The 26,868-nt window shown below is 40.3% G+C and overlaps 1 protein-coding gene across 1 annotated transcript in view; it reads left to right on the plus strand.

The window, feature by feature from the left end:
- LOC103148413 (transmembrane protein 132C-like) overlaps positions 1-26,868 on the plus strand; it is a 108,226-nt gene that overhangs the window by 33,636 nt on the left and 47,722 nt on the right. Inside the window, exon 2 of the mRNA XM_007567175.2 lies at positions 5,428-6,316. Within this exon, the coding sequence (XP_007567237.2) occupies positions 5,428-6,316 (889 nt within the window). The remainder of the gene's footprint in view (positions 1-5,427; positions 6,317-26,868) is intronic.

The raw sequence follows: 26,868 nt of genomic DNA on the forward strand, positions 1-26,868 counted from the left end.
TAAGGTTTTTAGCAACCATGAGTCAACAATGGAGCACCCTACAATATAACCTTCTGGGGTACCATACACAGATTTCAGCAGGAGAGGGCTCTCCTTTACAGTTCTCATCAGATGTTATAAAGAAAATTTGGATCCCTGAAGGCATGTTCTGCCTCACATGTGGCCCCTTTAGGTCCAGGCTGGGGCATGCTGCAAACCCCACCCTATCTGTAGCTCCTTCCCTGAAGTGATGTCACAAATATGTTACAATTGTGGGAATGTTGATTTCTAAATCAACACCAGATGTAGACTGTTGGAATTAATTTAGAAATCAACACTGGACTGGATTGCTTTTTGTTCAACTCTTTGGAACGCTTTAGTGAGTGTTAGGGAAAGTAACACTCACTAACACTCATGTTGTTGAATTAACACTGTATTTTTAACATAATCTGACACTTCTGAATTTGCTGTGTAGTGAGTAGAAGATGAATGATGGGTGTCCCACAGCAGCATCACCTCCTCTTAGGTGAGCAGTCTGACTCTTCCAGTCACCTAGAAACACCTGCTCTCTCAATTTTACATAAATTAAAAGCAGTAACTTATGACAGCTGTCATAACACACAAGGAACAAACTTAATCACTAATAAAACATAGTAAACACCATTAGAATGCCAATGCTGGCGTACACAGGACCTCAAATTACCACAGACGGTGACATCACCGTCATTAAAAGAATACACAAGAAACGAGGGAGAGAGGAGGAATGTTAAAAACATGCTAATAATTACACCAAAGAACCGAAAGCATGGCAAGTCTTAAAACCAAAGAATTAACTAAATTTGGGAAGCCAAGAGGGAAAACTCTAAAAATAAAGCAAAACACAAAACGTCCCAAAAATGTCAAAAACGTCTCAAAGATCGTGACATTTCTATCATCCTGTATCAGTCTGCACATTTTCCTCTGACATCAGACAACAACAAGATATTTTCATCCATACAACTGCTGCTCACTAGATAGTTTCTTTTTTTTTTTCTTTTTTAATACTCTAAGCAGCTTGTTGACACCGACAACAATCGCACGTTCAGACTCACTCCAGTCCCCTTCCTCCTCCTTTTCTGATGGCTGCTTTGAACTTCGGCGTTTTTCTTCACATGTGGAGGCAGATTTAGAAGCCAGTCAGTGACAAGTTAGCAAGAGAGGATTAAACAACGTTGTTGCCTTTGTATCTTTTATCACGATAGGGCAGGTTACAGTTTCAGAGGTCTCGCACCATTGGAAGCTGCAGTAACAAGAGGCAACGTTCCTCTGACATTTATAGAAAGAAAACCAGTTTCTCCTCATGCTATCACACCCAACTACACTGCAGTTTCTAGGCAAGCGAGTATTTTACCCGCATCATAAGGTTTTAGGCTGGAGAAACTTGAATGTTTTAATGGATTTATGCATTGCAGGTGATGTGTGTCTGAGTGATGAGGCCTTAGGAGGTCAACACCCTTTATCAAGGTGTTGTTAAGCAGCTTCTTTCCTTGAGGCTAAGTGGGTCAAAACATATTTAACTGACTCTGAAAAGTCCAAAAATTGCCAAAAGGTCTCTCAGAGGGATGCGGCACTCTTGAAATTGCTTAGATCGCGGATCCACAAATCCAGGCCTCAAGGGCCGGTGGCCTTTTAGATGTGTCTCTGCTTCAACACACCTGTGTCAAAAAATCAGGTCATTAGCGGGACTCTGGAGAACCTGACTGCACACCGAGGAGGGGATTCAGCCGTTTGATTGTGTGGAACAGGGGGCTCATTTAAAAGCTGCCGGACACAGGGACTTCAGGCCTGGATTTGAGGACCGCTGGCTTAGATATCTGGGCATGGTCACAGAAACATAAAACATTTTTGTTGCAAATAGTCAACAGGGTTGCAAGAAACATGCTGGGAGTTGGGAGGGGGGAAAGACATGTAGTCAGTGCCAAGAACTGGAAAAGAATATAGGCAGAAGCTACCAGGAGCTCATTATCTCCCAGTTTTGTAGGTTTTTCATAACTGTAGCTACCTGGGGTACTTAAAAGTTCAAGATGTTCAGAGCTCAAAGAAATAGGAAAGGTAAGGAAAGCTGAAACCTGACCATCACTGGACAGGAAGCATAAAGCTGAAGCTGAGCCAAGAAATGTCTGAAGATGGATTTTTCACGGGTTTTATGGGATAATGAAATAAGAGAGCGACTCTTGGAGGACCAGATGGATGGGCCATGGCTGGATCAGTACCGGACACAGAGTCACTCCACTTAGTCACATGCCAGAAAAGTGGAGTTTTTGTACTGGTACGGACCGGTTTAATTAAAGTTGGACGAGGGCAAGCGACGTGTGAATGAGTCGTCCTGTTACCTCTCATTTTTCTCTTTTATTCCCCGACTCTTTTCGAGGTCACGTTCACATTCAGGTGTCTGTCTGAGAAGAGCAGACCTGTGGGAGGGAAGACTGGAGGAGGAGATTCATCTTTCTCAAGCAATTTTTTTTCTTTTTTACTTTCGTTTTGCTCAGCCTTTATCCTACTAAAATGCTTCACACATTTATATTTAAATATAATGTTATGGTTAGTTCTAATAATTTTTCACAGGCAAGATTTAATGGTGCCCCCCGCCCCGGTCACTTGGTGCTGTACGGGCAGGGTGTTATTTGGATGGGTGGACCTTCAGCGTTGCTGCTCACAGTCCAAAAATATGAAGTTAGGTTAATTCATCTCTCCAAATTGACATTAAATATGCAAACAGGCTCTCACCCAAAGACTGCTGGAGACAGGCACCAGTCAGGACAGGTGTGCAAAGATGATGGATGGATCGTGACCACTTGCGAAATGTGTAAAGATTTATTGAAAAATATCTCGAGCTCCTACTCAAGCCAAGATTTTTAATTTTTGTTTTTAATTGAAGACTTCCTTTTGTAGAGGAGGTGTTTCTGTGAGGCAAAATGCTTGTTTGTGTCACCTTCGCTCACACTTTCAAACACATTTCAAAGAAATTGGATAATTGCATGTTGCACGTCTTTGATCTTCAACAACGCGGGTGTGTCAGAGTGACATCCACGTAGATGACAAAACCCGAATTTCACCAGCCAAACGACGCTCGGTGGCGAGATGATCAATGTTTTCCCCCCTCAGCTGTCGCTGCTTCTACTGCTACTTTTGTGCTTGGTTCGTGTGTTTGGACTGTTGACGTTGCTGCGTGCGCGGTGAAATGTGGAAATCAGTTAAACAAAGTGGCAGCGTCTGAAAGGAATGGATCATTTAACGTACATTGTTCTCTGCGCTTTGTCAAAGAGACGTGTGGATGTGTTTTTCAAGTCGATTGCAATAAATAGCACTTCGGTTTGGGGGAAAAAAAAAACAAAACTGAACTCTATCAAGAGAAGTTTTTCCTTCTCCCATAATTGAGAAATGAGGGCCTTTTCATTGGATTTAATTTAATGTTACAGCTTCCAAAACCGCAGGATGGATTTCTTCCTGACTACTGACTGCTGTAGAGCTTTTCATTTAGCCCCACTGTAATGTCTTAGCTGAAACAATGCCTTGTGCCAACAATTGACACAAAGCCCCTGCTTGTTCAGGAAAAAATACAAATCACCCTGCATTGTTCAGCTCCTCAGAAGAGCTAGATCTATACCCAGAGGCACTCCAGTGATTTGGATTTGAATTTGGTCCAAATATGCTCCAAACCTGAGGCTCAGCTGGTTCCCTATGCATCTCTCACCGGGGCAGCAGCAGCACAGAGGTCTGGAGGAGCACCATGAATCAGAAAATTCATGACACATTTCTTACCTGTTTGGACATTGATTTACAGGGACGATCGCTAGAGGGAAACACTCCAGCTTGCTAGCATGGAGAGGGGAGTCCGCTGACGGGAGTGTAATCAAATTGACGATTGATTGTGAGAAGAAGGTCAAATTCCGCTCTTAAAGAGATTAAAACCATCTTCACGTCAACTTTGATGTAAAGGTTTCTCAGCCAGTAGTGCAAAAGGTAGGCAACAAACAGGGGAAATCTTTACGTGTGTACCCGAGCGTGACCCTGCGGTAGCTTCAACGTCGACAAATTGAACTCTCAGAATTTTATCTCATTTTATTTTTTACATTTTGGTCTCATTACAAACACAAACCTCCTCGTCTTTTATTCTGATTTCATGTAATGGACTAACACAAACTGCATAATTATGTGGCAAAAGAGAGAATATGAAGTTTGACTCTTTACTCTGATACAAATAAAGTCATCAGAAGTCACCTTGGACAGTCAAATAGAGTCCACTTGTGTGAGATTTACCTGGTTTGTATAAATCCAGCCCTTCTGTAAAAGTCCCAGGAGATTTGTTGGAGAAAATTGGTGAACAAACAGCATCATGAAGACCAAGGACCACACACCAGACGGGTCAGGGACGAGGTTGTGAGGAAGTCTGAAGCAGGGTTGCATTATTAAATAATGTTTTTTACTTTATTTGGGTGATCCACAAATCCAGCCATTGTGGAGAATTAATAAGATAAAGCAATTAGTGCTATTTACAATTTGCCACAAGCCATGCAGGAGACACAGCAAACATTAGGAGGAGATAGCCAGATGAGGCCAAATTGAAACTTTTTGGTTGCCATTCACAACGCTTTGTGTTACAGAAAACGGGGCATTATGCTGTGTGAATGCATTGTGATACGTGATGATAGGACAGTCTTAAACAAAAGGCTGGTGTGGAAGAAAATCTGTTAAAGGCAGCAGTATCATTTGGAGTGGGGTGAGGATTTACTGTCCAGCAAGACGGGACAACAATCCTGGACAAGTGGGAAAGCGAAGGAATACATGACGACGAAAACTCCTCATGCAGAACTTGAACTTTCCAGAGTCTTGTATATGTGTTTCTCTGGCCTCTTTAGATGTAAATTAAATCCATAAATCACTCTGGTACAAACAGCATTGATCATGTTCTTTATTATCAAGGCATAAAGGAATTGCACAGATTTTAAATTATAAAAAAAAGCACACAGCACATTGTGAAAGATACAAAGTGTTGCTTTTATCAATTAATTTGCACACCTATTTTGAAAACTCCTTATAGTAACTGATAAAAACACACGTCTTTTTTTTATTTCTTTGGCTCAGTTTGAGAAATTGATTTGCTGAAGCAATTTACCGTTCATTCAGAGGCAATGAAATCTCAGAGTATTTATGTTTACGTTGGAACCTCATCTTTCAGGAAAACACGAACCTTCGAATATCCAGGACTATTATTGACAAATATTATAAGTCTGTCTTTTATTTTGGCTCATATTTAATTCATGAAATGGATAACAAAAACATGTTTTGCTGCAAGCTCTCCCCTCTTCCTCAACATTCCACCTAACACGTTTTGTGCAGGGCTTGCCAGAGACGACGATGTTGAAGTGAGCCGATCCTAACTCGGCTTTTTTCTCCTCTTACTTCCAGGGGCAGACTGTCGAGTCCTGGAGGCCTTGCAGAGATACTCCTCCTTCCCCACATACCTGCCTGTCAACTATCAGCTGCTAAACACGGAGTTGGGTTTTTTCCTCAAGGAAGCCAACCAGGACTTCATGAGGAACTCTAGCCTGACCTCGCGGACTGAGGCTTTCTTCGTCTACCACACCAGAAACCTGCCGTCGGTGAACGCCAGCTACGGGCCTCTCTCAGTGGAGCAGCCTGTCCCGCTGGAGCTCCTGCAGACTCCCGGGACCTTCCCCGCCTCTTCGGTATTCACCTTCAACTGGAAGGTACAGACCTTCATCATGAACACGCAGATTCATTTAGCCAAGCCCAAAGTCCAGGTGCTGTTTTACATCGCCGGCAGGGACTGGGACGACTACAGCACCATCGACAAGCTGCCCTGCGTGCACATGTTCGCTTTCCACGAGACCCAGGAGGTCCGCGGCGCCTGCCAGCTCAGGGGGGAGCTCGGGCTGTGTGTGGCCGAGCTGGAGCCGCTGGCCGGTTGGTTCAGCCCGCCCAGCGTGGTGCCGGGGCGGCAGAGGAACGCCGAAGTGTCCGAGGGCACCCCGGTGGAGCTCTACTATCTGCTGCGGTCCACAGAAGCAGGAGAGTGCCACTCCGAGGAGTCCAGAAAGGACAGCTTCATCCGCGCCAATCAAGAAGGGCTGTTTGGTACCTACACCTCCACCCCGCTGAGGAGGATCGGTGGCGTGAGGCTCTACAAGAACCCCACGGAGCCACCTCTGACGGAGCACTGGCTGGATGATAACTTCATGGTCATGGTCCCGGCCACGCCCATGAGGCAGAGGGAGACGGTGTCTGCCTTTATCAGCGTGTCGCCCTACTCCACTGTGGAGACGTTCACTCTGAGGTAAGAGGCCTTCTCTTTCTTTTCTTTATCTTTAAGTCAGCCTGTACCTTTCAAACTCTGTGTCATTCTACCCTTTGTCATTTCTTCACAATTTCCCTAAATCATAGACATTTTCTAGACGAAAGCTTTTAAAAAAACAAAAAAAAAAAAAAAAACAGTCAATCAGGAAACCAGCAGGAGGATCCAGAAACCTCTTTTCTCTGTCTTCTGTCGTTCTTCTCAGTGTCACCTGTTTAAACTCTCCATCTCTTCCGGTGACAGAATATTTGTTCTCAGTGACGTGTTCAGTCTATTTTTCATAAATTTCAAAAACAGCCAAGTAAAAGAAATACACTATACTTGTGTTATTCAGTTCAAAATGGAAAAAAAAATCATCCACAGCCAAAGTTGCAGTATGGTATGTTTGTTTTTGATGAGGGTTTCATTTTTAAATCTTGTTTGGAGAGATTTTTCACTCAGATGAACCCAAAAACGTCATTTATTTGATTTATGTAAATGTGAAAGTCATCACTTTTTCCATATGCATTCTTCAGCTATTGAACTTGCTTACATTACATATTAAAATTACAAACTTGAAATCTGATGGTTGAATAATCTAAATAAATATTAAAAATAATAAATATCTCATGTGCCAAGCTTATATGTCTATTTATTCAATCATGTAGCAGAGAAGAGCCTTTTCAAATTGAAAATGTTGCTTATTTTCTCCATGTTTTCCATTAAAATGTGATTAATTACAATTAATTAATGGCAGACCTCGCAACTAACTCAATTAAGCATTTCAATCGAGTCCCACCTCTAATTTATTTGCATAATAAGTTTAATATTAGTTAACTGGGGAAAAGGCTCAGACCAGGTGGCAAATCAATTTGGAGCTTTTTGCTTGAAAACGGAAATTGTTCTAAACGCGAGTGTTTTCCTCCAAAGACGAACGACGTCTAAAGATTAGGCAAAATGAAAATGTGTTGCTCATTTCAAGCTGCACAAATACTTCTGGTGGAGTTTCTTTTTGTTTTTGCTCGCGAAGGAATGCCCCTGGAAAAAAAACAAAAAACAAAAACACATTGAAGTGAACGAGAATTTTAATTGGAAGCAAGGTAAACAGGTTTGTCAAGCAAACAACAGAAATCCTCAGAGCTCTTTTTTTCCCCTCTCTTTCTTTTTTATATATTTTCATTTAATCGCCAGCTAGTTGTCCAGGAGTGATAAGGCATTTCAAACTTTTGTTTGTTTTTTTTTCCCCCCCCCCCAAAGCTGTGAAATGATTTGTTTCATGACGGGGGTGGGGGGAAAGAAAAGTAAAGAACAAGCCAAGCGGAGCGCCGAGGCGACGCCTGTGGTGTTTTTATTTGGCAGCCTGCAGCACATGGCAGGCGCAGGTTGGCCATCTGAGAGTGATAGATATGGAAAGAGCTCTGTGTGGACCTGGGTGATAAGGCCCGTCCTCCAACATGCGTTTGTTAGGATGCTTAATCACCGGAACGAGGAGACCTTGATCTGTGCATTCACGGGATCATTATCGTCCGTGTTGAACGCGCTTTCTCGCCCCGGACGTCGTCGGCCGGAGCCATGAAGGCAGAAGGAGCTCACAGACTGGTGAAATGTGTTAAAAAAGGTCTCAGAAACATTCGATTTCAATATTCATTGCACTAAAGTAATATTTATTTTCCACTTGGATCAAAATTTTTCATTTATTTTATTATATTTTTTATTTAAAATAGCAGTTCGGTTTTCTCAAATTCACTTCGTCTCTATGTCAGAAAGCTGCATGCTGTGATGGATATTATTGAAAGCTAATTTCTCACTTTTTTTTTTTTTTTTTTTCTATGTCAGAAAGCTGCATGCTGTGATGGATATTATTGAAAGCTAATTTCTCACTTTTTCTTTTTTTTTAATAACCAATTATCCAGGCAATTTATGGCTTTGTGAATTGCTCAGCGGGGGATTGCTTCTTGTGATATTTCCGTGCCAATACGGTACTTTTAATTTAACGTTTCCAGATTTAATTTGACCACCACTGCCTTCATAACCAGCTGCCAATCAAGAACTGAAAGACGTGGCTTCTCCCTCAAACTCCTAAAAATGTTCAGAGTATTTTTATGTGTCTGCGGCTTTCGTGTCTCTGCCACGCATGCACTGATTCCCATTACGTGTGTCGTACCTCCCCTGCTTTTGACGAGTGATCATTTTTTTGGATCAAATTAAAAAGGGAAGAATATGACCTCAGGGGAGAACTGCTTCATTTTTTTCTCTCTCAAAGGCATTCAGTTGTTCATTGTGACGGTGTTCTGCAGGTACAAGGTGGAGGACTTTGGTCAATAGATGACAATGTTTAATATCCTTCTCAAAGTCTAATAATTTATACGGTGGACTAGATTAGCCTTCGTCAAACATCTCTTATGAAATATACTCTGTGTCCTCATAAAATCTCATAAAATTTTAAAATCCTGATGCCCTGTGGCACCAAACAGGAAAAGATCTACTTGTCCTTGGTGTCTGGTTTAACAACTGAACTTTTTGAGTTTACTGAACAACAATTACTAACGACAATGAACGACTCTTACTTTGCACGAGTGCATATACACATTTTGCACAAATCGAAATGTTAAAATGCGTGAAGACAAAGCTGAATGTCCCGCGCTGTTGTCCGCTTCCTGCTGTTGGAGCCGGCTCCAAAAGCATTGGCATTCGCATAGAAGACGTTCACATAGAAGACGATCACATAGAAGACGTTCACATAGAAGACGTTCACATAGAAGACGTTCACATAGAAGACGATGACATAGAAGACGTTCACATAGAAGACGATGACATAGAAGACGTTCACATAGAAGACGATGACATAGAAGACGTTCACATAGAAGACATTCGAACCGCACCAGTTTACTTTTACCAAACCAAGACCTAAGCTTTTTAGACGAGGTCACTTTTTTGATCCATATCAGAGTTTTATTGCGCATTCATACAATCAATCAAATCAATCAAATTTTATTTGTATAGCACATTTCAGCAGCAAGGCATTTCAAGGTGCTTACTTCCATACCTCCTCAAACATGCCGGAACAAAAACCCACAGACAGTTTGAGTTTAGAAACAAAAGGAGCCACGGCCACCATCCTCATTTAATAACACTTTTTAACTCCTTTCTTATTTTAGCAGCAGTAGTTGTAACAATTGTCGCTCCTCTGTTTGAAATAAGATTAATTAGATCATGTTTCTCAAGGTTATCATAAAAAAGCTCATTCTCCACCGTTTCTACTCCCAAACACAGCTAAAGTCTTGTTCTCTTGAACACACATTGTTGTATCTTGCATGCTGAATGTTATGACCCTAATAATAACTACTAGCTGCGCTTTATATTATTGTAGCATGTTTAAGCATAAAAATAAAAGAGTGTGTCTTGTTGCTAAGCATTTACATGAAGGAACAGCTACTTAATACTTTTATTATTATTATTTAAGTTTATCATGGACCGTTCGATTTAATAATGCAAGCAATGCATGCACTTTGGTTTTCCTGTGTCATTGTTAATTCATGATAATATTCCAGAACTATAGGAGTCATATGTAAACCAAATGCAATTAGGGGGAAGTGATTTTTTTTTTCTTTTTTTTTTTTAAGGTTATTTTCTCTTTCGGTGTTCGATTGCAGAGTGAAGGGGGGGTGGGAACGGTACAAAAGAAAATTGCTCCATTTTCTTTCTTGGTGCAGTGCTGCCATGCAGCATGAGTCACCAGATAGTATGGGCCATTATATATTGAGAGCATTGTGCGCCCCGGCAATAAATAGTCAGACATTATTTTTAACAATAGATTAGTCAATTCAAGTAACATATTTCAACACATTTCGCGAGAGGTGTTCTTTCTATAACATGCATCTGCTTCCCTGTGGAGCACGGCAAACAAAAACACGCAGCAGCATGGCTGCAGTATTCTCACTCGGTGTTTAAATACGTTTCTGACTTTGCTGACAGTGACTCAAGTGACACACTCACTCGAGGCGGTTTATTGAGTTTTAAGCGCCGTGCGTCTTTAGGCTCTTTGCAGCATTTCTTTCAAACGCTCTTTGTCCAGAAATGCAAGTCGCCCACCGCCCACAAGGCTCCCGTGCAACACACTGAGCAAGAAACCTTCGAGAGAAATTGCCAAAGCTCATGAATACATTATAATAAAACCATAAAACCTGGGTTGTTGCAGCATTTATAACAAAATAAATCCAAGCATAAAGTAGTCAGGGGGGTAGTAGCCCACTCAAACCATATGCTGAGCTTCATATTTCACGTCAACATTATTTGCACAATTTTGTTTTATTTTTTTCTTCTGAGCAGGAATAATTTGCCACTCTGGCACACGTCTACACTGAAATATATCTCACTGGGAGGACTGGACGCATATACAGGTGGTGATTTAATAACCTTTGCGGCACATGTGGTAGCAGTGCAAAAAAAAACTTTATCTAAATAGATTTTTTTCTTTTTACATCAAACCAAAACTATAAACATTCTTCACTCCTCCTGCATCGTTTGCAGGGCTGAGCCACTGCGTTCTACAGAGGCATCGCCTTTTTTTTTGTGTTTTTTTTTTTTTTCCCAGGTTAACCTGGCAATTAAGGGAGAAAATTACTGCCAAAGTTGCCTGCAGGTCATTGTCTGGGCAAAGCATATTGTGGTGCGAGTGGCTTTTAAGCTCATTATGTGGGTGCCTAAGCCTTATAATGCAAAATTAATATTGACAGACTTATGAGGGATGCCTCCTAATGAAATGTTTCTCAGGATGGATTTCAGTTGTGCGGCAACTGCGTGCAGTTTGACTGAGAGCGCGCCTCCTCGTCTCCGCTCCCCTCTGTCCACGAGATCTGGAAATTGATCGCAGCACGTAATGAAGGATGTCTCAGTTCCTAAAATACACCAGAATAGGAATAAAGAAGAGAGAAAGTGAGGTTCATCTTTTGGGAAGCTGCATGCCGCTCGCGCCGCTCGGAGAGACTTCACCGAGCGCCACGCGGCGTCAAGCGCCACCATTTTCTGTTTGCGTTTCCTGTGATCTACGCAAATCGTGCAAAACTTTAAGGCGGAAGGAAAAGGATACGTTCGGTCGGATTGCATTGTGTGGAGAGCGTTTTGTAAGTACTGATTCTCAATAGAACTTAAGTCTAGACTTTGATTAGGTCACTTTTTTTTTTTGCAGCTCTGGTGTTGTTTTTAGTGTAGTTGTCCTGCTTGAACATACATTTTAATCAGCTCCCCTGTTCTAGTGAATGACATTAACACCACAGCACCATGCTGCCGCTGATGGAGGGGGGGAGCAGTGAGACCCTGAGGTACAGAAACCGGCTGGGTAAGCTGATCAGGAAGAGTGTTCCTGTGACGAGGAGAGGAGTGGACTCAGTGGGAGCTGTGCTGGAGAGACATGGAGGGGATCCTATGTAACACCAGGAACCCTCTACATGACACCCGGTCTGCTCAGAAGAGCAACAAGCTCCTTACCCTTTACTGCAGAACAGAGCGCTTTAGTTATTAAGAGATTTCTTTTGGTATAAGATTGTATAAGAGCCTGGTCTGAACATTTGCACTTTATTTTTCTTTAGTACTATGCCTGAATCGAAAATATTTCTTCTTCATTGATTGAATTGTTAACGGTGGAAACCATGTATTTAAGGTCATTTACAGTGTTGGATTTGGTCCAAGCATAGCATTTCTTGCTCGACGTAACGTTTCGAACGCCACATTTGGGTCTCCGCAGGTTTGCTGCATCCCTCACGTAGCTTTTTGCTGATTGCTTGGTTTTAATGGTTCTCTTTCTATGCTGGCTTTATTTTCACCATTTTTCACCAGGGTCAGATTTCTGAGATGCCTTCAGATGAACATGTCTACATCTTGTCCTTCCCTAATTAATGCTCTCTACACCTGGTCTCTGTAGGTCTGAAGATAGATAAGCCATACTTGCTCCATTTTTGGATGATGCTCTGTGAAATGTTCAAAGTTTGAGTTACTATTTTATAAGCTGGCAAGCAGGTCTTTACATTTCTTTACGACTTCATCCTTGACATTTCTGCTTTGCTAATTGTTCTGGATATAATTTTGATCTCCAATGGCATTATAGCAAATATATTTAGAGTTAATACTTTGAAGGCAGAAGGTTGAACTAGATTTTGTTTATGAGAACCAGAGTAAAGAGGAATTCAAGTACATGTGGTTACAGTGTGACAAAATATGAACAACTTAAGGGAAAAAACATACTCATGTTTTTCTGTGCAACATTTATGTGCAGAAAAACAATGCACTGCTGCGCCTATGTGCCACACATCACATTTAAATCTCACTGACTAATTGCGTGGCTTTTGAAGCAGGGATGGCTCGATTTAATTGATTTCTTGTTAACCCTTTACAGTCTCTGCTTTGCTCACATACCCAAACAAAAACACAAACCAAAAGCGACAGACAGACAAACGAATGGAAGATGGAGAAAAAAAGAGAACTGAAAAGAAGATCGTCTGAAAGTCTCAGATGTTTGCGCCAACCTCAGAATCACTGCAGCTCTTCTGTGTGCGTCTTGTTTGATGATGTGCCCTCTCTGGAAAAATGTTTTATTGGAAACGGGTTTAATAGGGGAAAAAACCCGTCCGTCTTCAGCAGCTCTACAGTCGATGCGTGTTTGCGTTTGTGCTGGAGTGCATTCGCTCGAGCTCTTGTCTGCAGAAGTGTTTGCTCGAGTGCAGCAAGAGGTGTGAGCATCTTATTATGCTAACACTGAACACTGTAAATGTTGCATGAACTAGGGGGATTGGATTAGTTTGCCTTGTCTTTAAGAGGCAATGCATCTGCAAACTATCTACCATTACGCTTCATTATGCATGCTGATGGACAGCAGGGACAATACAAGAGGCAATTACTCCTTGTGATACAAAGTGAAGACCAAAAGGCCAACACTGATCCAGGCAGCCTGAGGAAACCCAAGCTGAATTTTTGTGAAAAGACAATCTTTTTTTTCTTTTTTTTTCTACATGGAAGTTGAGGTTTCCGCTGTTGAAAACAGAGGGGTTTATTACTATGCTTTATGTGAGGTCACAGTTTGAATATTGAAGAGAAAAGCTTGCCGACTGTCATCTGTCAAGGACTCTAATAGATGTGACAAATCACAGCAGAGCGGAACACAGTTTAAAGTTTTTGGATTACAATAATTCAGAAAATAAATTGTCAATTTTCTGTCGTTTATTTCTTTTCTGAAGGCTTTTAACAATAAAACCGGCTGACAGGCAGAGAAGTTTTCTTGAAGTCAAAATGGTTAAAATCAGTACAAAATGTCTTTTTTTTCCCCCACACTGTTTTGCCCATCCACATTTTACAACTTCTATCTTGCAACATATGTTTTCATGGATTTTGCTTCTTCAAGTCCAAGTCAAATCTCAAGCCTTCAACCCCAAACCAAAGTGAAATCTCAAGTGTTTTGCCTGAAATCCAAGTTCTTTAGTTTTTGACGCTTGTCCAACACTCAAAGTTTCAGAGGACACCAAGAATATCATGAAGGAGAAGCGCAAGCACAGAGTGAGACACGCCAACGTAAGATCATGAATCCCAAAGATGGAGTAACATATTACAACATCCACCATCAGAGTAAAGTCTCAAGTTTTTTTTTTTGCCCCAAATCTAAAACAAATCTTACTTCTTTTCCCCAAAAATCCAAATCAAGTCTCATTTTCTTTTGCTTGAAAATTCCCAAGACTTTTGTCCGATTCTTACTGATGATAAAATCACAGAACATCACTTTAAAAAAAATCTGATAGAGCCATTTTTTTTGGTCAGATTTGAGAAGTAATCAAGGCAAGAATCGAATTTGCTTAGAAAAATGTCTGTTTTGGAAATGTAGTAATGTTAACATCCCTGTGTTTAGGTTTTTCACATTTTTATTTACGTAATACTACATAGAAATAGAATACTTTTTTTTTTCTCCAACCTTATTAGGAAACCATATCCAAAATCTGTATCTAATATGTGTGCAGTAAACCCCTGTTATTTGTGGGGGTTTGGAAACACTGCTATCCGCAAGTAACTAAAACCCACAAACACCAGAGATCCCCATTCAAAAACAATTTTTATTTTCAGTACTAATGGCTCAGATACCAAATATACTTTAGTATACTTTAATACACACATTACCTTATGCACTACAGCAGAAACTAATCTACAGTCTTCCTCATCTCCGCTCTTTGGGATACCACCAATCAGTGCCAAATAAATGGCGCTGTGGTCGATCGCCCACCTACTGCCTCGCTTTCATCCCCCTGATCACATCAGCGAAATTTTGTTCATGAAAGTCAAGATGCTGACCGTAAATCTCTTTAAAGCACAAATCAAAACAGAACAGAAGTCCTTCATTTTGTGACTAAGGACTAACACACTCTAATTGTCTCCATTTTAAATTCTTGCCGTTTTTTGTGTTTGGATATTGAGATTCCTCTTTTTTTTTTTTTTGCTTTAATCAGGCTCACTCCTGTACGCTCACGATAAGACCCTAACTGCTTTCATCCCACATTAACTAGTCCTCTAACAAATGTCTATATATCAACACACCCTGGGATAAAGCAATGTTAGTGAGATTATCTTTAAATCTTTTTGTTTCAGCTCAAGGCTTTTAGCTGCCAGCTGCCCGTGTGGAAATAATACTTCATAGAAATAAATGAAAATCTGCTTTGAGCTCAGAATCAGACCAAAACATAAAGACTGGTGGCTCGATAAGTTCGCATGCGGCCACTTCAAATGGTCAAAGTCAGGGGGCATGTGCATATATCTGATTCATTGTGGTACAATCTCATTTGAAAGCCATCGCCTCTATAAACAGGACAATGAACAGGGGCTGGATCTGCAGCCATAGCAGAGCTCCTGCAGACCAGGCTATGTGATGAAAGAATAAGAAAATGCCTTGTCATTTGTTGGCAGGAAAGTGAGCCATAAGCCATTTTCCAGCTTTTCCACTTTTAGGGGAGAGTAAAAAAAAAAACTAACAAAAAAAGCACTGCAGTGCAGTGATTAAGTCTTAACATAACTAAAATGAACACCTTAAAAAAAATGCAATAAATACATTTTGCTAAATGCTTTTCAGCCAGTAGAAATGTTGTTTGCAAAGCTGTTTTTTTGTTTTTTTTTTCTCGGTGTGTAAGAGGATTCTGTGTGATTTGGCATCTGGCCTGTATCACTCCTGCATTTGTGAAGCAAATCATGTTCTTTGCTGCTAAAGTGCATCACGTTGTAAACAACAGCAAAGCGTTTGCGAAGCCTTCGTAGATGCTTAAATACTTTAATGGAAAAAAAAACTGAAAACATACAAGACAAATAGAAAAGCTGTTTTGTTTTTAAAGTTAATTAAAGTCTCCCCACATTTCCAGCACACGCCCTGATGGATGTTACAAGGTGTCAAACATCCTCGTGTCTTATGCTGAGCTCGCTGATTTGAATATGCGCCACTGCATTCGGTACATTTTTATGAGCTTTGCAGAGAGTGTGGACTGGCTGTTTGTTGAATGAGGCTGTGCTAACAAAGACAGAAGCCATGATCTGGGAACGCACAGATGCAGAACTGCTGTAAAGGAGCAGAACAGCGAGGCGCGTAGGTCCCATATCTGGCCCCCATTGTTTCTGTATGGCCCCTCTGGCAGCTTTTTTAGTAAACAATGCAACGTTGGAGAAGGGAGGACGGCACTCTAAAAGAAAACTCCACAGACTGTGTAGTACAGTGTCTGCATTGTTTGACTAACATCGCGGAAAGAAAGGAAACAACTCTTGACAACACTTGAGAAGCTTGTTTAGCGAGAGGGACACGATAATTAAGGAGCCGTCTTGGAAATCTGATACACCACGACCAACAAATGGTCTTAAAATCCATCCGTCATCCGTCCATCTTTATCTAACCAGAGTGTATGAACTGATGGCCGACTCGAGTGCAAACACATGTTGCCAGTGGAAAAGCTGTGCAGGTGTGAGCTGATAGTGAATGCGATGTTTGTTTTCTCCATCTGTTTCCTTTTTCTCCTCCCTTATTGGCGGTTGGGGACAAACAACAAATTGAAGGATTACAATAGCCAACTAGTAGATTTATTCACACTTTGAACCTTCACTTTCAGTGGTCAACTTACTGTTGCGTCCTCCAGGTCCTTCTTAAATCTGTAAAAGGTATTACAATTGTGTACTTCTGTCCCCCCCAAGCTACTAAGGATCCTCGTTTCTGCCGCTTGTATCTGGAATCTCATTCCTGCAGTCATGATCCACATTTCATTACATTACATGGCGGTTCTAAAACAGACAGACCTGCAAGTCAAGAGCTTGGCTCTTCTTCTTTTCTTCACCATGACAGACACCTTTACTATAGATGAGGCCTGTACCCATCTATCCATCTACCACTGCATCCTACTATAAATTATGAACGGCAAGAAACTTGAATTTGTCTGCTGAAGTCAAAGACTGACCCTTGACCTGGGGGAAGCAGGCTGCCTTATTCTGTTTGAAAACCATGTCCTTAAGTTTAGAGGAGCTGATTGTCATCCTAAATTTATTTAGTTTTGACAGCTTTGACATTTTTAGCTCATTCTTCTTCTAAACAAAGACATTGCAAGAAGGAGTTGATTAGCTTGTCAACCCAAATGCGGGCTGCAAATAGGTCCTTCTTCTCTTGATGAAAGGGTCTGGTGCATCAGCCGGCGCAACCCCCACATTCATCGCTGGCCAAACGAAAGATTTTTGACAGATGAAAGAGCAGGAGAGGAGTGGGCCTTAAAGCAGCCGTGCTTGTTAGACTTTCGTCATTTGCACTGACAAATGACAACAGTAAATATAGACATAAATTTCCTCCCACTGCCATCGTTCAGAGCGTTTTGTCGACCTCTGATCACTTTAGTTTGAGAAGAGCTACCCGATTTCTAAACTTTGGTTACAGAGCCCAGATAGATATCTATTTTTAAAAATTTAATCTTTCTAGCCAGTCAAAGAGTTTTTACAGATTGCACAGTGCTTTGAAAATTATTGGAATATTAGGTTACATCCTGCCTGCTATGTTCCAAGAGTCTCCACTGAATTTCACTCAACAGTATGCACATAATCCATGTTTTCAGATTAATTTTAGAAATGCTGATATTTTATTAAGTTGAGCATTTAATATGTGGCAAGCCTCCATCAAAAAACCCATTTGAACTTTATTATATTGCAAAATAGGATGCAACTAGACACATTACTATGTCAGTAATAGTTTGGAACGTACTGTACTTGTGTTTAAAAAAAAAATCAATGTGCACGTATGGGAGAGAATATGAAAATATCATACTGTACTTTGACTGCAGTTCCATAAATACATACTCGCTCACAACACAGAGGAGTGAACTCGTTTCAGTGTAGCTACATCTCTTAATCGGTTCTTATTGATGCGTGGAAAGTTGATTTTTTTTTTTCCTTTAACCCTGAGCACTTAAGAAACAAACACAAGCAAAACTCATGAGACATTATGAGTCTCATAATGTTCAAAGTTGCTGAATAATAACGTCATATTACTCACTCGGTCCCTGACGATCACCCAGAAATTTCCTGCGGATGATCAATCTTTCCGTTTGATCCGCTGATAAATTTTGAAACCGCCCAGGCCTGCTGCGACCAATCAGATTAGCATGTTAATTGAATAGTGATGAATGGCGTCACATTGAACCACACCATATAATATCCTTCTGGCAGGCTAATAGAGGCCAGGCTCCCTCCACTGATGAATATATTGACAAGAACAGAGTCTCGGAGATCACAATACATTTGGAGCTCTCTACATTATACATGCAGCTGTAATTATTTCTTTGTAGATTGACTGAATGGAATTACAATTATTCCTTGCATCTGTTAGTCAGTGCTTATTAATAGGTTAGTGTATCCAGGCCCCAGTATTTTGCTTTCTTATGCTCCTCATGACTTTTTTATTACCTCCCAAACATCATCAAAGTGCTTTTCTCATAATTAATTAAGACCGACCTTGTAAGCCTGTAGTTTCATGCTCTATCTCAGGTCAGACTTTTATAGATGGTTCCAGGCTTATTAGCATTGTTATTTTTTCTTTTTTGTTTTGTTTTAATACCCTCATTATCCATGCTTTTATTTTAAATGAAAAAAAAAAAAAAAAATATATATATATATATATATATATATATATGTGTGTGTGTGTGTGTGTGTGTTTTGATAGGCAAATAAATAGCTTGCAACAAAACACATTAGCAAAAGAATTAAATAAAAATTTTCACACACAATTAAGCAAAATTAGAGGAGAGGCTAATTTGATTAAGCCGTTGCTAAAGGAATATCCATCACCCTCCTTGCGCCCAGGAAAAATACCGCAGATCTTGCAGAACGAGCTTACGGCTTCAACGCTTTGGCTCGGTTTGATTGTGTTGTCCATTAAGCTGTGAATGATGCTTTGCTTATTAGCAGTCTGGAAGAACGGCATTGTGATTTAATGCGGGAACACAGTAAGACTTAATCTATTTTCATGGACTTAAATGCGCCCTAAAACTCTAACTACCGCTGTAAGGGGTTGTGTTACGTCTTCACTGACTCTTGTTGCCACTTGCTTGCTGACACAGGCTAATTAGCTCATATAGTTGCTTTACTGATCTTATTAGATGAAAATTGGAGGGGGAAAAAAAAAAAGTTTGTTCAGCAGTTAGAAGGAGTGACTCTCTGGGGTTCCTTTACTCCTCAGATAGGAGAAGCCAAATAACAAAAGGACGGGATTATCCGTCCAATTACGTAACAGCTAAGTGTTGTGAGGTGGAAAGCCATCTCCTTACATGCTGATGCATGTAAAGTTCATGTTTATGTGAATATTTTCATACGTTATCTTTGAATAGCCATTTAATTAAACCAAGATTCTGTCCTGTGAGAAGAGCTAAAGCCTCTGGACGTGAGTTTCAGATTGATTCGTTTAATAAGTGTAAGAAGACAGAGCTGTGTTTCCTCTTGTTATCGGTCCGCATAAGCTCATTACTAACTAATCTGCGGTCGCTGCATGTTGCTCAGACAAACTGCCACAGAAACAGAAAAAAAAAAAAAAAAGCCACAATGCGTAAAGGTTTAGGGTGATGAAAAGAGCCCATGCTTTGTTCCTGGAGAGACAGCTGCAGTGATAAAACAACCACTTAGAGAAAAGAGAAAACATGGAGCATGGGCGAAGTTTCCCAGGAGTGGCCTGCCTACCAAAATTACACATCAGTGACTCGTCCAGGAGGTCGCAAAGGAGCACAGGACTTAAACGCTGCAGTTTTTCACTTGACTGAATGAAGGTCAGAGTTTATCATTCACCAATAAGAAACAGAATGAAGGGAAAAAAAAAAGGTATCTGTTGGGAGAGATCAGAGGCCAAAACCACAGCTGAGCATAAAGAACACGAAAGCCCATCTCATATTTGTCAAAAGCATCTCGATGGTCTCCAAGAGTTTGGGCAAACGTTTTTTGGACTGACGAGACAAAAGGAGAACTTTCCATCTGTTCACCCATTCATACGTTTCCGTCCTCTGTACCACATGTGAAAACCATCTTTAGAAACAAATTGTATCATTATTGGAAAACCGATTCTTACATCTTGGAACTTTCAGATCTAGAATGAGTTTAGAGACCAAGTGTTACAAAGAAGCAAAAGCAAAATATCAGAATGTGGGTGAGTGTTTCTCATAGCACTGTATGTTTCCATGTCCCCTTGCTATATTACTATTATTTATTATTATTTTTTTTTTACTTAAGCAGATCTCTAGCTTCCTGTCGTAGTTGGATTATCTGCCTGAAAGCAGCTTACATCCATCAAACAGCTGGCCACGGGCCAAAAACAAAACGCCACAGAGCACACGATCATCTGGTCACATCGTTAGCTTTACTCTACAGATTTCTACTGAGTCGATCCGATGACCACGGTGCTTCTGTTTTGGTTTGGTGGTCCACACGTTCAAACTTGAACAATGTATCCGCCATAATAAGTTGGATTCCAGTAATAATCTAAAGGTCAGTTAATTGCAATCGGCTAGAAGAGATTGTTGCAAACACAGATGTAGATAGGTCTGTAAAATGTTCTCAGTTTTGTCAGCATTCACAAAAAAAGGACCTCACCTCTTCTTCTTCTTGAAGCTGCAAACTTGGGACTTTATGCATTCGTCACTAACTCAGAAAATGGCCAACATTTGTGCTGAGTTGGAACATTTAGCGTATTGTGTGTGTGTGTGTGTGTGTGTGTGTGTGTGTGTGTGTGTGCGTGTGCGTGTGTGTGTGCTCACATAGCAGTATGATAAGAAGTGCAGAGTTGTGAGACAGGTGTAATGACACCAAATAAATTCATGAGGAAGAGATTTTAATAATGTTGAAAGTCTTTTATGGCTCATTCACATAATTACAACGGGATTTAAACTCTGGTCTTAACTCTTATGAAACCTCTTCCAATAATCTCTGCCTGTAGTACTGCTTGCAAAGTTTTTATCATTATTTATATGATTCTTAAAGGTTTTTAATGCATCTGCTTTGTTTTGCATGCTGCCTGGAAGCTTGTCCCTCTCCTGATTTTAGCTGCTAATGACCTGATTATATGAGTCAGGTGTGTTGTTCAGCTGGCAGGAAATTATTTTTCTCGTTACGCTGAATGGGCCGAGACTTTGAGATTGATGGAGAAGACATGCCATCTGGGACAGTTTGGAGTAGAGCTGCTGTTGTTTTCCATCAAAATCAGTCAGGTTTGGCCACCTAATTTTGGAGATTTTTGGGGCTCACTTTCCCTTGGAGGGGATCCCAGAATGTACAAAGAACATGCCAGAGGGTTTACATCTGAACAAAAGAGGGCATGTCAAAAATGATACATGTCCTTCCCAGTTACTGGTGTAAAATTTGTTATTGAGCAATCAAACCCTTGTCATAATCAATGACCACTTTTAACCATACCTGTCTACTCTCTGGGTGTTCATAGTGTCAAAAATAAGAAATTTTTTCATGGTTTTACAAATTCAGTAAAGGTTTCCTTAGTCTAAGCTTAGGTTTAGTCTCTTTTTCTTATTTCTGTTTTTATATTTTTACATTCATGTGACTTAAGTCATTTCTATTGCATTCTAAAATTATCTCTCTTCAGTACAGAATTAACCCTTACAATTTTATATTGTAAAGATCAAATGGAGCCCAGATGATCTAAAAAAATGTTAGTTTCTCACCAATGGCAAGGTCTGAGCTAGATGTGAACTTTTGAGATGTGAGCATTTTATGACACATTTTTTCTGAGGTCTTTGCTACCTGTGTTTGACTGAGTAATTTGCCCTTTTAGCAGACACAACGGCGTGCAAAGTATGAAAAATCCAATGACACGGCGTCTGCCGGGACCAACTTAATCAGAGTCTGCTATTGATTTTAAATTCTAGAAAGCACTGGAAGTCGAGCCAAAAGGTAAAAAGGGAACTCTTACATTGATTTTCCCGTTTTAACCTTACTCTGTTGATTTCTTTATTCTCTGAAAAACTGAATGCAGCTCTATCCGGTTGTATTTGTTGTGGATTTCCTTCCCCAATAAACGCAACAGTGTTTACTTGGGTTCAAGCATACGAGAGCCTGTCTTCACTGCAGTTGGATGCGGGTGATTTCGAAATGTTGCAGTGGTGCTACTGTCCTCTGCGTGGTCACAGCCCCCCGGTCATCTCTGAGCGCCGCCCTGCTGCTAGCTGAGCAATATCAAATCAAAGGTTTCAGTCACGGCTCTGATGCACGCAAACACAGCACCATTTCTCCATCTAGCTGTGCGGTGGCAGTACCAATCATGATGAAAGTGTTTCGTTTTGATCTAATGTCTTATTACGTGAAAATAGCCTGGATTAATTTCAAAACAATTATTTTTGCGTGGCGTGTCGGCTCCTGTGAAATACTGCACCGTAATGAAAATTAAAGATAACGGGGGTCATGAGGAAATGCTGGAAGTGTCATAATGTACCCGATTAGGTTTTGGGATTTAAAGCGTGATTTAGTTCTATTACCTCATATAAACAGTTCAATGAAAAAATATGTAGCCTCTTACAGATTTGTGTCATTTCTTCTTCTTTTCTTGTCATGCTTGTTTCAGATCATCAATGGCATTTCAACATTAGACAAATGAAATTTGGGGGTGGAAATGTTATTCTGATCAACATGGCCAGAAGTGAAGGTGTAATTATTTAATGTGGAGCTTTAAATCCCTTAAATAAAACCTGTCTGATGACACGATTCTAAATGTGGCTGGATTAAAACAATTCTACAAATAACAGTTTGTATATATTTCTTCCATAGTTTTGTAAGAGATTGATTGCCGGCTATCACCTCGGCTTCATGGTGACTGTTTCCTCCAGGGCTGCTATACTTAGTGATCGGACTTTAAGAGGCGTTTTTCTTACGCGGTGGCCAGGCTTGTCCTGCAAATTTGTGGTTTTATGCATGGCTAAGTTATTGACTTGACTCAATTAGCAATAATTCAAAACCTTACCTCAAAATAAGAGCCTCAAATGTATGTATGATTGTGATGGAGACCAGGGGTTCCATCCCATATTGATTATTGATATTATGCTATTTATTTACAGTCCAAATGTGTTTTGTATCAGTTCTTTATTTCAGTTACATTGTGACATTTAGTGGACATTCTTTTTTGGTAGGGAGACTGGCCATCTTTCCTGTTCAGGGAATGTAGGGGAAAATGTCAGTGTGTTTCTGATTTAGATTGGTTCAACTTAAGTTAATTGTTTGAGTACTTACCTTCGTGGGTGTGTCTCAGCAAGGTGGAACAGAAAGGGAGACGAATGTTCCTGGAGCATACCATCTTCCATTAAGAGGGGAAATACTCTGAGGATTTATATTTAGTTACATTTACTTTTGATTGACCTTAGATTAGTTTAGTTTTAATAATTTGCATGCATGTAAATATTTGTGGGATCATTCATTGTTTGCTAGGCTTGTGTAAGTGGTGTTTGTTTCTTGTTTGTCTTTTTGTGATCACCCCTTTACCTGGTGTAAGTGTTGGAACTTGCCTCAGGTACAAATGTCAGCTTCTTTGCTCCACTGAAAAAAGGGTGTCGGTGTAACTGTGACCTGGAGCTCCCAAATAAACCTACCTCAACTACATTCTGTTGCCTCGCCTCCTTCCTGAATGCAGAGCCTCCGCCGGTCAAAGGGACAATGATATACAACATAAACCACTTTTACACCCGGTGATCATAACTATTTAGACGTACTTCAACATACAAAAAGTCACAGACAATGAGAGGACAACGGGACACGTCTAAGAGAGACAGACTTTACTGAATAGACATATTATGTAGTTTAACATTAAGACACCGGATGGAATCAGACCTCTTTCCTCTCCCTCCAAAAGCAGATCTTTATTTTGTCCGCTCTCTTTCCTCCGGGATGTTTTTGTCTTTCCAGTCTCCACTGTCTGTGTTGCCGACCTCCATCACATAAGGACCCCCTTTTGCATGTTGAATCTGCTTCATAGTGTCTACGTAACTTATGGAATGACATAAAAGGTGTATGCGCTACCTGATGCGAATCTCCCTTTTCGGAATAATTTATCTCTCATAAGCAGCTGAAATCTCTGCCTGCTTTTCCCCTTATATTATTTTTTTGAAACTACTCCCAGCTGAGATTCTCTCTTTTGCAAATAGAGCAAATCAAGCTTGAAAGTTGTTCCGAAGCTCAGGGCACACATAACATTACATTGTCGTCTGTCTTAACATTGGAGAAATGTTTTATTCATCCTGACTTAGTCATATCAGACCATGTTAGTCATTCTGGGAGAAATGGCTTCGCTATCATGGCTCATAGTTATTAAAAATTCTACCTATCAGCTAAGAGTTATCAACTCGGCCCAGGAGACAAACAATTATATTGTGGCTTAAGGTGAGGCATGAGAGGAGAGTTGCACACAGAAAATGAAATAAGTAGTCAGCTTGACTTCTTTTTGGAGTTCATTATTTTGGATATTATATTTAATGTAATTTAATCCAGACGGTTTAAGTTTATTGCGTGGTGTTTCAGAAATTAATGAAAAAAATAACAAAATAAGTGTCACCATGAAGATACAAACATTTCATATATATATATATATATATATATATATTGTTTCATTGGGACATGCATGTTACTGTTAATAGCAGTAACAGTTTTCACTATTACCATCACCCAAACAGCCATGATGCGCTCCTGTTACCCCAGCAACCTCTCCTGCACCTCGGTGAAATGACACCGAGACACAATGTCGGGAGATGTCGCAGTTCTGAAATCGTGCCTTTTCAAAACTTTGCCCCACCCTGATCACAGCGAGGTGTGACCTGCGTCAGAACGTCTCCGTCAGATATGAGCAAGGCACTTTAGATGAAATCTGCAGCCTTTTCTTTACCTCATCAAATCAGCGGTGAGGGCTGCTGGGGACCAGAGATGACTTGGAAATAAAATAATCTTATCAGAGGAAAAAACAATGCAGCCTGTTGTGATGATTAAAACGACAAGCTGTTTGCGCTTGCAGCCTGATTGCTGACCAGCTATAGTCGGGAGAACATTGACTTAGAGAGATTTATAATAGACTCAGAAATTGCAGGCAATTGAAAACAATTTTTTTGAAACCTGTTATTTGAACTAGTAATAGCGGATTATTATTATTTATGTATTTATTTATTTATTTTTTTGTCAATGTTCAGTACTAAAGTGCTTCGCAGTGAATTTGGTTTGAATAAACTAAGTAAGAGTAACGGGTTATGAAAGAAAACCAATTGGATTTGTTCCTGTATATTTTGCTCTTGCAATGTTATTAAGGGAAGATGTGGTATGCTTTGAATTTTAATGCGTTTGTTTGACACACATGCAGATGAAGAGCAGTGCGTTTCCCTGTGTCTCTCCCATATCGGTTGCTTTTATTAGGTATACTATCTTTACGCACCATATTTAAATTCAGGCAGTGCCTTGATGGAAATGGAGCAGAGATCTACATTATCAAAATGCTAACTCGCTTTTCTACAATTTATTATCTTCTCCCTGTAATAACCTATGGAAGGAACTGTTATTAACCCGAGGAGACCCTTTCTTGTTGAAGGAATATGGAGATTGAACGTGGAAGGACTCGTAAAAATCTCTTGTCAGGAAGTTGCAGAGGGAAAATGTAATATTTAACAACTTACGGCGTGGCGCTTCTTCAGGCTTGGTTTGCTGCTTTTTTCCCCCCCATTAAATTTGAGTTGCTGACCACAAACATCGTGAAATCTAAAATGTCACACACTTTGTAACTGTTTTCTGTATTGCCTTTTCATAAAATCCATCTTTAGATCGCTTTATTACTGGATAGTGTGTTGCTGTTCAGAGGCCTGTAATGTGCCAGTAGGACCTTTAGTCAGAGGTGTTTTATCTGCTATGGCATACTATAAATTATGCTCATAGTGACTATAAAGCAAGAGTAGAAAAATAATAGTCTTCACTTTTGGCTGTGTAAAGTCTCTTCTGATTGGGTAATTACTGGTGGGAACATTTCCTTCTATATCTGCAGCTCCAAATCGAACGGCTCAGAAAGAAAAATAAAAGTCCAAACTGAGCAACAAAAAGTTAAACCCTGCCAAATAATAAATAAAATGTCTGATGAATTTGCCACTAATTGTTGGGCATTTTTCCTCCTCAGACAAACAGAACGATTACAGCCATTGATCAAGAGACCCACTACGTTTTACACAGTTAAATCTGGACCTCAGTAAATCCTCCTAATTCTTCTGAAAAGGTCGTTTTCAAAGAAAACTGATGTTTCCACTGTGGTCCAAACTTTGATTCAGTCTTAGTTCTTTTTTTTTCCCATTTCTGAAATATTTTCTTCTTGTCAGTGATGTTGCTCCGCCCACACGCATCACACGCACTGTGCGTTGGGCACCGAGTGCCTGGTGTGGGCACCAAAAATTCAAGCTCGTAAGACATCATTATGAATAATCATAATAATATATTTAAGCAAAGACTTGTGAAGCATGTTAATAGATATAAGCAACGTAAATCTGACAAATGTCCTCGGCCACATCCCAGTGGTCCGTTCTGTTGTGCTTCAATTTTAAATTTGGCCAACACCTGCGTTTAAACACGGCCTCAGAAAGGCGTCAAGAGTTTGGGCGGAAAAGAAAAAAAGACGAGACAATGGGAGAATGCTCGCAGATCGCTCTCTCTCTTGTTACTCTCTTTTATTCGATGTGTTTTTTGCGCTGCTGTGTTGAGGCCGCTCTCAGAGCAGCTGTATGCGCCTCAGTGAGAGATGAGCTGGATGAATCACCAGAATTATTTTACTGTTGTAGACAGAAGAAAAGATGTAGCAATGAGTCCCACTCCTGAAGCAGCGATATACTGGTTTGAACAAATGAAATGAAATGATGCACAAGGCATTTGTGCTTAGGGAATCCAAATGGCTCTCGTATTATAATTAGATATTTTAACACGGAGTCCCACCAGCATCACTGGGATTAAAGTTAAACCTTTAACCAGACATACTGAACATTCAACATTCCTTATTAAAACTCCCCCTCTTAAGTTAT

Source organism: Poecilia formosa, unplaced genomic scaffold (genome assembly GCF_000485575.1).
Source record: "Poecilia formosa unplaced genomic scaffold, Poecilia_formosa-5.1.2 Scaffold204, whole genome shotgun sequence".
In the NCBI taxonomy this organism is placed as follows: Eukaryota; Metazoa; Chordata; class Actinopteri; order Cyprinodontiformes; family Poeciliidae; genus Poecilia; species Poecilia formosa.